Below are 15,403 nucleotides of genomic sequence, written 5' to 3' on the forward strand. Positions count from 1 at the left end.
ACCTGAGAATATGACTCTGGAAGCAAAATAATATGAAATTGTGTAATGGATGGTGCCAAAATACATATAAAGTAAAACTGTGCATTCTGATACACAAACACATTGGGCATGGAAGACATTTCTAACAATCTGTCTGCCTATGGAAAGTAGGTCCTGTTCAGATTTTAAGAAAAACAAAATGCTGTTTGCACAGCCATAAAAGTACAAGAGTCTAGTTTATATTTGGCCATGTTTTTCTTCAAACTCCTCATTTTGGATTTTAGTTTTGTTGTACCTACATATATGAATACATGTGTGTATATGTGTACAAACATACATATGTTATATTAAAAAAAAAAAAGACCAACCTCAAAATGATAAGTGGAGTAATAGGTAAAAGGGATGAGAAATTTGTTTGTTATGCTTCACTGCATCTGTCCAACTTTTAGTGAGAACCAGAGAGCTGGTTCCACAAATCTATATGTAATGAATGGTACCAACGTACATATAAAGAAAAACTATTCTTTGGGAAAAACAAAGGAGTTTAGACTTGGAAGACATTTCTAAGAATCTGTCTACCTATAGACAGTAGCCCCTGTTCAGATTTTGAGAAAAAAAAAATGCTATTAGCCAAGGCCATAAAAGCACAAGAGTCTAGTTGTTCTTTGGCATGCTTTTCTTCAAACCCCTCATTTTGGAATTTAGTTATACTGTACCTACATATACATGTACACCCGTGTATCTATGTATATATACATATGTAAAAAAAGACTGACCTCAGGGTGGTAAGTGTAAAAATAGATAAAATGGATGGGAAAATTTATTTGTTATGCTTCACTGTGTCTGTCCAACTTTTAGTGAGAAGCAGAGAGACAGACTTACAAGTTCTGTACGTCACCTGCCCAAAAGGATGGATTGGATTTGGGAATAAGTGTTTTTATTTTTCTGAAGAGTCAGAGAATTGGACATTGAGTCAGATATCCTGTACTTCACTGGAAGCTGTTCTTGCTCAGTTTGAAACTGAGGAGGAGCTGGTAAGGAATATTTTTGGATCATGTTCTTTGTTAAATACTTAGCCCCTGAGAAGGATATAGGCCGCACAGGGTGACAGCTGAAAGAAGAGGAAGGCTCCCATTCCATGCAGACTTGGGGGCTTAGAGTGCATATTAGTGCCTGATATTTCTTGGGTATGTTCTCTGCCTGGAACTCTGTGAGACGATTTGGACACATTCTGTCATGTAATCCTCATAGTTAATCTTCAAATTAGATATATTGTTCCCATTGTAAAAAAGAAGTATGGTAATCATGTAATTTATCATCCAAGTTGGGACATTTTGGGGAGTGAAAGGGACAATATTATGTTGGAACCACAGGCATAACCTGGGACTTTCCCAGTCAAATTGAGATGTGTGATCACTTTAATGTACTTTAGGATCAGAGACATTTGAGTGACTTAAGCTGAGAACTGGGGGCTAGTCTTCTCCCTTCAATGTCTAAGCTTCTCAATCTTACCAGGCTGTCATCCAAAGAGAGAAGGCTGGGGGGAAGAGGTCTCAAGAGTAAAATGAAGGAGACATATGTTTTTGCTTTTGGTGTTTTATAATAGAACTTTCTCAAAAGATACAAAGGCCCTTCTGACCATTGGATTGGCCTTAGCAGAGAATCATCACATCATGCTTGGAAGTGGACAGACAACTCTAAATATAATGCCTCGTAAGTTTTTAGACTGCCTTCTATTCTGTGTGGTTATGGGTGTGAGTTGTATTTATGGGGAGGTAAATTTAATATCATGGAAAGTTTGCTGCACTATGAGGTATAAAATAGAAATCCTTTGTATGCTCTTCTGTTTATTATCTGTGCCTTTGGGAAAACTTTATGTATCATGTTTTTAATTGAAATCTTTAGCATGATGATGACATTGGACATAGTTCTTCCACTTTCACCCACTGACTTAAACTGTGCTGAAATCCGTATTTAGAATGTAGAGAGAGCAGCTGAGGTACTCTGGGATCCTCCTGTCTTGGAAAGCCACCGAAGAGTTGGTACCCACAGACCCTCAGTCCACTCTGCCCGCTGCCCTGTCCATTCCTGAAAGGAAGGTCATCAAAGAACCAATACGAATCCCTCCTGTGATAATTTATCCCTGGAAGGAACTTAGTAACACATCTTGGGTTGTGAACACTTCAGTGGGAATGTGTTAAATGTAACCATTACTTTGGAGCATATAGAATATAAGGGGCAATCACTTCCCTCAATCAAAGCTAAGCCCATTTAAGAACTTACTAGTAAGCACATATGTTTATTTTCACACATGTATGAAACAGGTCAGGAGAACACTGAAAATCATGTTCCCTGAAAGCTAATTAAAATAATCAGTAAACGATCAAAAATAAGAATAGAAAAGAGTTTTATTTGAGCCAAGTTGAGGACTAGCCCAGAAGCCCACTTCCCAGATTTACTCTGAGAAACTGCTTCAGAGAAACAGGGTTTCTGGCTCTGTTTTATATCTGGTCAGAAAAGAGAACATTAAGCAAGTCAGAGTTACATTCCTTCAAGGTTTTGCTTAAAAAAAAAAAAAAAGAATAGACCAGCAAGTACATGGTGGGTCAATACGGCATTGGCACCTGGGAAGGGAGTCTTATCATCGAAGCAGGACCAGCGTTGGTGTCTCAAGAAGAGGGACATTTAAACTTTATTTTTACTTTGGACATTCTTTACTTCTGGTCAGTGTGCCCTTTTGTGTAATAATTAAAGTAGATGTACAGCGGATGTTTATTATGGCACAGACAGACTATTTTATAGCATAAAATTCAAGTTAAGTCATGTATAAGCCAGAATGACTTACCGATATTTCAGTATGTGACAGTTTCTTTTATCACCACCCATGGCAGCAGTTCACTTGGCTACAACAGCGAGCCCTAGTTAAATACCTAGTCAACAACATAACTGAATTTGGGATGGATGATAATAATCTTCCAATTTTCCAGTAGCGACTTTCAGAATATAAAAGGAACTGAATACAGAAATGGTGTATATTTACTCAGAAGCCTTATGAACATCAGATTTTCATTTTTCTCTTGTCCACATTAAAAATACCTGGAGTGGGGGTGCTAAAGATTGTAGAGGAGAAATAAATGTAGATGTCCAGCCTGTGTTTTTTTAACATTTTCCTGTTTGGTTTTAGGTTCATCATCACAGGAGATGGGGAACGTGGCTACCTGAATGACCTTGGAATTAGCAGTGCCAGAAGCTATACAGATAGAAAATGGATTTGCAGCAAACAAATAACGTCTCCATGTCCTTAAATTCTTCAAGGCATTTTTAGGGAGCTGGCTCAGAAGTTATTGGGAAGATCCCCTGGAGAAGGAAATGGCAACCCACTCCAATATTCTTGCCTGGAGAATCCCATGGAGGAAGGAGCCTGGTAGGCTACAGTCCATGGGGTCACAGAGTCAGACTCGACTGAGCTACTTCACTTTCACTTTCACTTTCATCCCTAAGAGATGCATTAAAAACTGTTTGTATATAAACATTTATAATAAAATTTTATTATTTTTATTATAAATATTTATGTATATATTATAAACAGTTGCTCTATTGCTTGCTCTGCCAGAAATATCAGCAATATATATTTATAGTGTTTGTTAACCACACAGAAGCAAGCTATACTTGAATGAGATGTGGATTTGGAAGAGTGAGATTCTAAGTTAAGTAGGTGTTAAATAATATGAGTTGATATTTATGTTTTGAACCCATAAATATGAAAGAATTCCCTTTTTTCCATACAAACAGCACTTTATTAGCACATGTGAGACTATAAAAATGACTGTGATAGCTGAAACTATGCACAATTATTTTAATAACAAATGAGAAATGTTACCATTGGTTAACACATTCAAAATTCCCTTACTGTCAGTTCCAAATGTACATGGTCACTTTTTTGGACTTCCCTGGTGGCACAGTGGATAAAAATCTGCCTGCCAATGCAGTGGACACGGGCTCCAACCCTGGTCCAGGAAGATTCTATGCACCACAGAGCAGCTAGGCTCTTGTGTCACAGCTACTGAGCCTGCTCTCCAGAGCCCGTGAGCCACAACTATGAGCCCGAGTGCTGCAGCTACTGAAGCCTCACGCCTAGAGCCTGTGCTCCACTGCAGGAGACGGCACCACAGTGAGAAAGCCACACACTGCAGTGACGGCCCAGTGCCGCCAAAAACTAATAATTAATTAATTAAATTAAGAAAACAAATCTATAGAGAAGTTTTTAACACTACTAAGACTAGGGACTTCCCTGGTGGCCCAGTGGCTGAGACTCTGCTGCCAGTGCAAGGGGACTGCTGGATCCCTGGTCAGGGAACTAGAACTTGCATCCCGCAATCGAGAGGTCCCACTTGCGGCAACTAAAGATTCCACATGCTGTACAACAAAGTGAATCCGATGTACCTCATGTGGAATCTTTAGTTGTGGCATGTGGGATTTTGCTCCAATAATAATAATAAATTATCCATTTACTTCAATAAGTAGGAAACGAAAGAAATCATATAATTGGGGGAAAAAAAAAAACAACTAGGTTTTACATACGAAAATGAATATCAAAGATCCCACATGCTGCAACTAAGATCTGGGGCAGCCAAAAAATTTAAAAGATTACTAAGACTAATTTTACTTTAAACTCTGTATTTTAAGGCATTAGAAATACTGTAAAGGTGCCTTTTACACTTTAATTCTCAGTGTTTCTGTTTTAAATTACAGTGTGCTAAGTAAACATTATACCTATAAACAAATTCCAATCTGTTTTTTACACTTTATTGGATTTTTAAAATCCTGCTTTCACCCCATTTAAATCACAAATAGTGAATTACCTCCACTCATTACCCAAGTGATACCCAGTCTCACAAATGTTTATGTATGATTGAGTTTTAGAAGCAGAATGTACATAATACACTAACATAGCTTTAGACAAACATTTCCATAAGAAAAATGCATTGGTTAGCTCAAGGTTTGAGAAAAGTTAAGTTCAGGTGGAGCCAGGTGTTGTCATGGCAACACAGAATTTTAAGGAAACCTCCTTTTAAATTTATATAGAGAAGGGGAAGAAATCTAACACTTGTTTGTTTTCTCCTGCCGCTTAAGAGAGAGTTAAAAAATGTCTGACACTTGCAGCCTATTTCCTCTGTTTGGAGACCCCTGGCCTTCCTGCCTGCTACCCTCTCATTGTGACCTTTATAAATTACTTCAAAGCAGAGGTACTTCACATGAAAAATAAATCGATCACCAGTTTCACTGGCTAGTTTAAAGATTCAAATGAGGTAACAGCTGAAAGTTTCTTGTTACTCTGTTTGACTCTTTAAATATTTAATACATAGTTTTCTTTCATCATTGCTCTATGGAAATGAAAGTAAAAATAGCTCCAATAGCATTTTGTGTTATTTTTTTGTGATGGGTGTTAGATTAGCATTTAATTTGTGTATGTGTGTGTGTGTGTTGTATGTTCAATTGTTCAAGTACCATTTTTTTTAAAAAGACTACTTTTTCTCTGTTGTATTTGTTTTTTTTTTTAATTTTATTTTTATTTATTTTATTTTATTTTTTAACCTTACAATATTGTATTGGTTTTGCCATATATCAACATGAAGGAGGAGGGTTCAGGATGGGGAACACGTGTATACCTGGGCGGATTCATGTTGATATCCGTTGTATTTGTTATAGCCATGCGTCTGGGAAACAAACTTACTCAGAAGGACAATGCAGATAGTGGAGTGCAGTTTATTACACCTGCAGGCCCAAGGCAGAGTCTCCTCTTAGCCAAGGACCCCGATCAGTTTTTGTGAAAACCTTATATACCCTAAGTGTACGTGCTCAAACCCACCTCCCCAGATTCCTTGAAACTAGTCAGGACAAGATAAAAGAGAGATAAGATCAAAGTTAACCCATGATTCATGTGTCATAAGCCTAGATAGTTAAACAGTGAACATTTATCAATAGGCCTGTGGTCGTATCCCGATAAGCATAATAGGATTTATGACTTTGTTCTGTTACAGAGATAATTAGCATAGTCTTTTAGATGATGGAGAGTCTAGGTACAAGTCCTGAGGCTCCTTCATCCGGGGTCTGGTTTTCCATCGGTATATCGTTTCCATAGATACTGGGCATATAGCTCAAAGTCCACAGTCCAGCCCAAGATGGAGTCCTGCTTTCAAGATGGAGCCTGTTCTGTTTCCTCCTTCATATTGCCTTTGCTCTTTGGTCCAAGTTCAGTCGACTGCATTTATGAGGGTCTATTTCTGGTCTCTCTATTCTGTCCCATTGATCTGTTTGTCTTATTTCAGCACACTAACTTGCTTACTGTAGCTAGATAGTAAGGCTTGACATTGAATAGGGTCCATTCCCCAATTTTCTTCTTCAATATTGGGTTGGCTATTCTGGGTATTATGACTCTTCATATAAACTTTGGAATTATTTTGCCAAAATCTATAAAATGACTTGCTGCATTTTTATTGTGAGTATATTGAACCTATAGATGATGTTGTAAAGAACTGACATCTTGAAAATATTCTGTTTTCCTATCTACAGACATGGTGTATCAGCTGATTTAAATTCTTTGATTTTGTTTATCTGAGTTCTGTACTTTTCTTCATATGGAACTTGTACACATTTTGTTGGATTTGTACCTAAGCATTTCATTTTTTTAGAGTACTGGTATAAATAAATGATATTTTGTTCCTAATTCCACATTTTGCTTGCCAATGTTGGTGTCATAGAAGTCAATTGACTGGGATATTCTCTTTACATTCTTGGACAGAAAGCTACTCAGTCTCAAATGCAACTCAAAGTCATGACTCTCTACTCGCATGTGCTCGCATGGTTTTTCTTTCTGGTATTACTACCCTCATAGTAGCATAAACTATTGTTGACTGAAAATATGCACAACCTATAAGTTGGGAATTATGTTTTCTACAACAGACTTACCGAGGACTATAGCCCATGATTATCGTCCACTTAGATAGCTAAGGGGACTGTTCCCAAGGGGTAAGTTGTAAGGCAGGAGCTAGAATATATAGGAGCTTCTGCTGAGAAAACACCCATGTAATTGAACATCATCAATATTCCATTGTATGCATGCACAGTGTTTTAAACTTTTGTTCATTAAAACCTTTGTCTTTGTTCTTAGTGGCCCCAGAAGTTTGAAGGATACTAGGTCCAATCAGAATTATCATATGCTGGGCCTCCTTAGTTCTCTGAGACAGGCAAATTGGAAACCAGATTCTTGGGTAACAGACTAAAAAGTTGTGGTGCAAGTTGTGTGGTCCAACTTCTTCTAATGAGAAGCTGGAAGTGGACGTTATCATCTCTTCTTTCTGCTCTGAGATGAAGGAAGGAGTGATATAAAGTGCTTTCAGAGTGCTCATTTAAAACCACCCCTTTGCCATATGAGCCAGTGATCCCACACCTGGGCATATGTTCAAAGAAAGCAGTAATTTGAAAAGATACATGCATCCCAATGTTCATAGCAGCGCTATTTACAATACTCAAAATATGGAAGCAATCTAAATGTCCAGCAACAGACAAATGGATTAAGAAGATGTGGTACGTACTTAACAATGGAATATTACTCAGCTATAAAAAGGAATGAAATAATGCCCTTTGCAGCAACATGGGTGTGTCATGGGAGTGTGTAATTTCCTTGGTTCTGTCTCATCACAACAAAAATTTGAAGTGACGGATGTTAAAGCCCTTGGACAGACCGTGTCACAGCTCTTGGACAGATCAATGTTATAGATCTCAGAGGAATCAGTGTTACAGCTCCATGTTACAGCTCAGTTTTATTAGAAAATAAAAGAAAAATACATCCTCGAGGTGTGAGTGCATGCCAACCCAAAAGACGCAAAGAGAAGAGAGCAAGGGACACCATGCCCTTTAGCTCCTCTTTTTTATATGTTTTTCCTACCCCCTGTCCACCCTGGGTCTGCCCTATGTAAATTGGGCTAGCCAGGAGTGCTGTTTTTTCTACCTGATGTCCTCACTCCGGTCTTCGGACCTTCCTTTGTTCTATTTTTGCGGGTTTTTCCCTTTCTTGTCTTTTAGCCACCTCCATTCTGGACTCCCTTTTCCTATTCTAACTACCTAACAGGTGGACTTAGAGATTGTCATACTAAGTGAAGTAAGTCAGACAGAGAGAAACAAATATATGATATCACTTATATGTGGAATCTAAAAAAAAATTAAAAATGAATTTATTTATTATACAAAAGAGAAATAGATCCATAGACACAGAAAACAAACATATGGTTACCAAAAGGGAGATTAAGGGAGGGATAAATTAAGAGATTGGGATTAATATATGCATATTGCTCAATATAAAATAATCATCAAGGACCTACTGTATAGCACAGGAAACTGTACTTAATATTTTGTGATAACATGACAGAAAAGAATCTAATATATATATATATGCATATGTATACTAGATATATATATATATATATAACTGAATCACTATACTGTACACACACAGCGTTGTAAATCAACTATATCTTAATTAAAAAAAAACACAACACTGTAAATCAACTATACCTCAATAAAAAAAAAAAAAAGGCCCGTTATTCTTTGTAGTCCTCAGGAAAAGAGGTATGCCTAGCCCCTTAGGTAGCACCTGGAAAAACTGAGATACTAGATATGGAGTCCAAACTTTTTGCTCCTCAGGGAGAATCTTGGAGCAGGACTTACTCTCCTGATTTTATGTTGAGGTGAAGGGGATGGGGAGTGTGGTGGAAAAGTGTTGTCAGCTTTTCCTACTAGTTTTGATGTGGTTAGTTTCACAATTACTCTGCCTCTTGAACAGTTTCTGGATTTCTCACAGAAGAATTCATCCATGTGTGACTGTTGAACTTGTGTATTTTAGTAGGAAAAACAGTCCAGAACCTATTTTGCCATCAAGTTGGTCACAGTGTCTTTTAATACTAAGCATGCATCTTTGTAATAGTCAAACCTATGAAGAACCAGAAGTCATAAGATGGGTGTAAACAAACATTGTATCAGATCAGATCAGATCAGATCTGTCACTCAGTCGTGTCCGACTCTTTGCGACCCCATGATTCGCAGCACGCCAGGCCTCCCTGTCCATCACCAACTCCCGGAGTTCACTAGACTCACGCCCATCGAGTCATTGATGCCATCCAGCCATCTCATCCTCTGTCGTCCCCTTCTCCTCCTGCCCCCAATCCCTCCCAGCATCAGAGTCTTTTCCAATGAGTCAGCTCTTCGCATGAGGTGGCCAAAGTACTGGAGTTTCGGCTTTAGCATCATTCCTTCCAAAGAAATCCCAGGGCTGATCTCCTTCAGAATGGACTGGTTGGACCTCCTTGCAGTCCAAGGGATTCTCAAGAGTCTTCTCCAATACCACAGTTCAAAAGCATCAATTCTTCGGCGCTCAGCCTTCTTCACAGTCCAACTCTCACATCCATACATGACCACAGGAAAAACCATAGCCTTGACTAGACAAGCCTTTGTTGGCAAAGTAATGTCTCTGCTTTTGAATATGCTATCTAGGTTGGTCATAACTTTCCTTCCAAGGAGTAAGCGTCTTTTAATTTCATGGCTGCAGTTACCATCTGCAGTGATTTTGGAGCCCAGAAAAATAGTCTGACAAACATTGTAACAGCCATACAAAGGCTTACAACTCAGCAATCAAAAGGAATGGGCAGTTGATACATGGAACAATTTGATTGAAGCAATGAAAAAAGAAAAGCTAGTCACACAATTTTACACATTGTTTGATTCCATTTTTTATAACATTATTGCAATGACAAATTTATAGAGATAAAGAACAACAGCTAAGGACAATGATAAGAGAGGAAAGAGGAGTGTGGCAATGAAAGAGCTACAGGCTGTATCTATGTGGTGATGGAATCATTCTGTATCTCCACCATGTCAGTGTCCACATCTTAGCTGTGATTTCACACTTTAGTTTTTAAGATGCTACCATGGGGTCCACTAGGTAAAAGGGACCTAATATTTTCTGTAATATTTCTTACAACTGAGTGTGAGTCTGTAATGATCTGAAAAGTTTTTTTGAAGCTTAATTTAAAAAAATGTAGGTATAATAAAAAACAATTGAGGTTCAACCGCTCACTGCTCCAAAAATCAATACTCGAGGGAAGCAAATACTGGTAGAAAAGGAAATTTGCTTTTAATCAGAATGCTGGAAATCTGGAGAGACGGTAGACTCAGTGTCCCTGAGAACCACCTCCAAGATTCTGCTCAGCTCTGAAATATTTTAAAGGGAAAAGGGAAGTAATGTCAGTTAATCCTTGAAATAAGGGGTCAGAGTCATCACTATCCTCCAGTGTGTGGGCTTGTTGGCTTCTTGGCTGCTTGTGACCTTTCTTTCTAAGATATCTTGTTTACACTCTTCATGAGATTACAGAAACTAGGGAAAGAGGTAAGATCATCTGTTAATTGGAAGCTAATGGTTTGAAGACAGAGATAAAACAAGGGGGCCTTAGGCATGCAAGGTGCTCTTTGCAGAAAACAGATCTCAGCAGTGAGAAATGGAGTATTTCCTGCCATGCCAGTAAACAAGGATCTCACAGGCCTCAGTAGTTGCAGCCCTCTGATGTTAGCCTGTGAGAGCTAGGGAAACACAGGAAGAAGAATACCTGCTATCTATCAACCATCAGACCACAGCCACTACCCTATGGTGAGCCCTGAGGGAAACTTTAGATGTGAAAACACAGAATATTGGCCCCAGATAGGTGAGGTGGATAGGAAAGGAATGATTTCAGTGAGCCCAACTCTTGCATCTTCCAATATGTAGAAAAGTGCTAAATCCCTTAACATCGGATATATGGCTTTCTTTAATGAATAAAATCTTTTGATTTCAGACTTCCTGCCCTTTGTTGCAAACCTTCTGTATAACCTGGTTCTTCCCTTTCACCTCCTCAGAGCAGTTCTCTCAAGGCTACTTGAGAAGTTGCTTCCCAGGCCTAAAGTCCTAAAAATTCCCATCAAATAAAACACAACTCTCAACTTTTAGGTTGTGAATATATTTTAAAGTCGACAGCAGGAGGCTCTTCCCCTTGTCATTAGAAAAACTGTATTGTAAATGACTTTTAATCAGATACCCCCATGCTCTACTCATCTCTGACCCTTGAGCACACCTTACAAATATTTTAATCATACAGCAACTTGGCTAACTTGCTAGTTCTTTTCATAGATCAAAGAAGTAGGAATTGAGAATAAGTAATTAACAGATGATCAGATCTCATCCCTAGCTTTTTCTTCAGCGATCTTGATGGGGACAGAGTAAATAGCTAATTCCACTAGGGGATTATAAATTAAAAAAAAAAAAAAAAAGTATGAGAGACCCCTGTAAGTTAAAGCTAATGGTGTGAAGGATCCTGTAAATTAAGGATCATTTAAGAAAATAGATTTGCTCAACCAGAAAACCAGCAGGTTTGCTTAGCACCAAAACCATGAAGTATGCCCCGAAACAATAAAAGAATGGTGGCACAAAACCCACATCCTGCCCAGTGAACTCCTTAAGTTAATGACTCCTAGAATATGCTTTCTACACACATTAAAAAAAAAAACAAAACAATAATTTATGTAAAGGTGACATTTCAAAGCAAAGATCCTTATTGTATTGAGACCTGAAATAGTTCCTTAGTGCCATGACAATCCTGGTTTGATCATTTAGGAACAAGAAAACTCCCCAGACCAACCTGAAGGAGATGCTGATAATGGAAGCATGATGTCTACTCAGAAATGAGGAAGAAAGTGATTTTGCCCCTCCCCACTTTCCCTTTGATTATAAAACGGTAGCTGATTTAGTTCTTGTTGCAAAATCCTCTCACCCACCTGTTTCTAAGCCTCACAAATGTCCTGTTCTAAGAAATCACCTCTTATCTATCGCTTTGCCTCTCGCTGAATTTTTTCTGTGCCTAAACATAAATGAACAGAGTTCTTCAGAGCACCCCCCCCTCCCAAAATGCCAACCAAGAGTTTCAGTCTCCCAGATAAGCCATGTGAACAAGATAGAGGAAGGAGTCTAGAGGAAGACTGCCAGGAGGCCACAAGCCTGCATGCAGTGGGGGGTGGCGGTTCCCCTGTCTCAACAAGGAACTGAGATCACTTCCTCCCTTTTCTTTACAACTTTCAGGGCCAAGAAGAATCTTCGGAGGTGGTTCTGGGGGGACATTGAGTCTACCATCTTCTTGGGTTGCCGGCTTTCTGATTAAAGACAGCTTGTCTTTCCACAAATGTTCATAAGTTTGACTTGGTAAGCCATGAGCAGCTGGGCCCAATTCAATTGGTAACTTGCAGAGAACTCTTTCCTGCGAAGAACTCTTTCCTGCCAAAAGCTGCTTACAATAAAAGCTAGATTAGATGAAGGAAAAAACCAATTCATCCCTTCCATGCACATGGAGTTAGAATCCACTACATCATTTGCACAGTCAAGTGCAAAATAAAAAGGGTGGAGTGCTTTGTTTAAATTTGTTAATAATTTTAAGATATCAATGGTAGGGCATTTAGTCAAGTATGAAGCCCCTTTTCAGAATGGAAAAGTGTGCTCCCAGATGGTCTGCATGTCCACATAGCTGATGGTGCACACAGAATCATTTTTAGTTACCATTCACCACTGACTGTGCACACTTTATATTCTTGCTTCTTGAAGAGGGTACTTTCCTCTGCTGAGCTACCTAACAGGAGTTGCTTTGATTATTGGGTTTCACTCGTTTCTCTCAGATATTTTTCACGATGCACAAGGACAAAATATACTTTTCTCCTACCATTGAAGAAACAGTCGCATTCAGAATATTTAAACTCAGTCACTGGCCAATTAGAAGAGTCAATGGTCAGTGTTCTACACTTGGGGGTTACAGCTTTATCTTGAAGAAGGAATTCATCGGGCCTGGACTCCATCTTAGGCCTGTTCATGTTGATCATGCTCGGCCACCTCTCCAACAGACTCTGAACTCTGTGTTTAGTGTCTATGAAAATGACAACAGAAGGATAAGATCCCCTCCAGACAGGGGAACCTTGAAGATCATATCTAGGTTATTCATCACCTAAGAGAAAACATACACTAATCACCCCTTCCTCCAGACAGGCCATAAATGTTTCTGTATCTATAGGAGTGTAACCTCGGGTTTATTGATTATTGGCTAATTGTTTGACTGTTTGAGCACATGAGCACATAGCACGTGAATGATGGGATTATTGGGATTGTATTTTCCTTGGTTTATGTAAGTCTCAAGGAATTTGGAGTGGTGGGTTCAGACATGCACACTTGGGGTATAAAAGATTTTCACAAATGCTGGTCAGGGTCCTTGGCTAAGATGAGACTCTGCCTTGGGCTTGCTGGTGTAGTAAACTGCACTCCACTATCTGCATTGTCCTTCTGAGTGAGTTTGTTTCCTGGAATGCATGGCTACAACATTTGGTGCATTGGCCAGGAAACTCCTCACATTGAGGAGACAGGTCTCATTTGAGGCCACCCCAAGGCTTTGTGGCTTGAATCTCCTGGAGGGGTGAAGGTGCCTCGCCCCTCTGAAAGGATTTAGCCTTTCAATGCCTGGTTTCTTCGCTTTGGCAGGTAGTGAACAGCAGCAAGGGAACTGAGCACTCAGGTGAGGAGGAACCCACCTGGCAGGGTGGAAGAGGGGGCCTGATCACTCCCCTGGGAGGGACTAGAAGGGGCACGGACCCATAGGGGCCTGGAATAGGCAAGCAGCAGCGATTGCTTGGTACACAGGTTGACAAGCGTGCTAGGGTTTAGGAAGGAAATTTGTGAAGGTCATTTAGGAGGTGTGTCCACACCGTCTCAGGGAAAATTATTACCAGCGATCGCCAGGGGATTTTTAGGATAGGAAACTGGTCCTTGTATGCTCGTATTCTGCACTCCCCCAGAAGGTGTCCTGTCTGCTGTGAAATTCTTGACCCCCTCGGAATTGTTAGGCTAAAAGAAAGGGGATACGTAAATGAATATGAATTGGCTTTTCCAGAGATGGCTGGGACGTGGGATATTTAACCCATCTGTGTTTTCATCTGCACCTGATCAAGCCCATCAAGGCAGAACGGACTTTAAGGGAAAAACAGTCTTGGACCACATGGTGTTCTGGTTTGGCTGTGCTGACCGGCAGGTGAAGGCACACTGATCCCCCTTCTCCTTCTGGGATCTGGCAGGTAAGGCTCTTCTCACCCCAATTGGGAAGGAGGCAGAATGGCAATTTAAGTGTCATTGAGTGGAAATATCAGAAGTACATAGGGTACTGAGAACTTCGTAGACAGAACGAAAAGGAAAAGTAGAAGAAGGTCTGAGAAGGTAAGCGAGATGGGAGGAAGTGAATCTAAGACAACTGTATTGGAGCGCATGATTAAAAATTTTAAGAATGGATTAGGAGGAGACTATGTGGTGAAGATGAAGCCTAACCGCCTCCATATACTCTGTAAGGTAGAATGGCCCTCTATGGGAGTAGGATGGCCATCAGAGGGCACCATGGACTTAAAAATAGTGAAAGCAGTCTATACAGTAGTCACAGGAGAGCCAGAACACCTGGATCAATATCCATATTGATCTCATGGCTAGGGTTAGCCCAAGACCCGCCTACTTGGACAAGGTTCTGTATCCAGAAGGGAAAGGGATAAATAATAATGGCACAAAAATTGACTGATGATAAAAAATGAAATTCTACAGGATTTGGACGGGATGACGTGACCCCTGCTCCATACTGGATAATGACATGTCTACTTCCCAGTGCTCCACCAGGACCGGAGGCCGCCTTAATGCCCGATCCAGGGCCAGGTGAAGTCCTGCAGCAGCCGCTGCTCCTCCACCAGCTCTCCACTAGGTTGTACAGCCGCCACCTCGGAAGGCTCCAATCCCAGTGACAGAAGCCTCTGGCCAGCACTTCCAGGATCCGACTCCAGCCGAACCGCCCAAGCTATACCCACCTCTCCCGGTGAGTACTGACAAGAAGGGGAGGGAGACGTTGGAATTAAGCAGAGACTGCGCTCTGGCAGAGAGCTGGAGGGAACGAAAGAGAACAGACAAGAGATTTACAATGCTAGCTGCTGCTCTGGGAAAGCTTATCTCGGGCCCTTCAGAAAACCTCATCTGCCCCAGGGACAGGACAGTCCTTCAACCATTCCCAAAGGAGGCTCCGGGCCCCGTTACAGCCAAACCAGTGTGCCTGGTACCAAGTTTTTGGCCACTGGAAGAATGAATGCACTAAGACAAGGAAGGAAGAGGAAGCTCCTGCAGTTGTGGAGCTTGTTGGCTTGGAAATTAAATAGGGCTTCCGGGGCTCAGAGGTATCAGGTCTCCGAGAGCCCATGATAACCTTAAAAGTGGGGGACCAAAACATTGACTTCATGGTGGATACAGGAGCAGAACTGTCAGTAGTAACAAAATCTGTGGCAC

At 40.3% G+C, this 15,403-nt stretch overlaps 1 protein-coding gene across 5 annotated transcripts in view; it reads left to right on the plus strand.

Moving 5' to 3' along the window:
* Positions 1-6,711, plus strand: part of LOC784451 (C-type lectin domain family 2 member H) — a 41,620-nt gene extending 34,909 nt beyond the window's left edge. For all 5 annotated transcript variants that reach the window (XM_005207098.4, XM_059887083.1, XM_059887082.1 and 2 more), the window contains 3 exons: positions 838-1,013; positions 1,586-1,692; positions 3,164-6,711. In XM_005207098.4, the coding sequence (XP_005207155.1) occupies positions 838-1,013; positions 1,586-1,692; positions 3,164-3,284 (404 nt within the window). In that variant the 3' untranslated portion in view covers positions 3,285-6,711. The remainder of the gene's footprint in view (positions 1-837; positions 1,014-1,585; positions 1,693-3,163) is intronic.
* The last annotated feature ends 8,692 nt before the right edge of the window (positions 6,712-15,403 follow it).

This window comes from Bos taurus, chromosome 5, assembly GCF_002263795.3.
Source record: "Bos taurus isolate L1 Dominette 01449 registration number 42190680 breed Hereford chromosome 5, ARS-UCD2.0, whole genome shotgun sequence".
In the NCBI taxonomy this organism is placed as follows: domain Eukaryota; kingdom Metazoa; phylum Chordata; class Mammalia; order Artiodactyla; family Bovidae; genus Bos; species Bos taurus.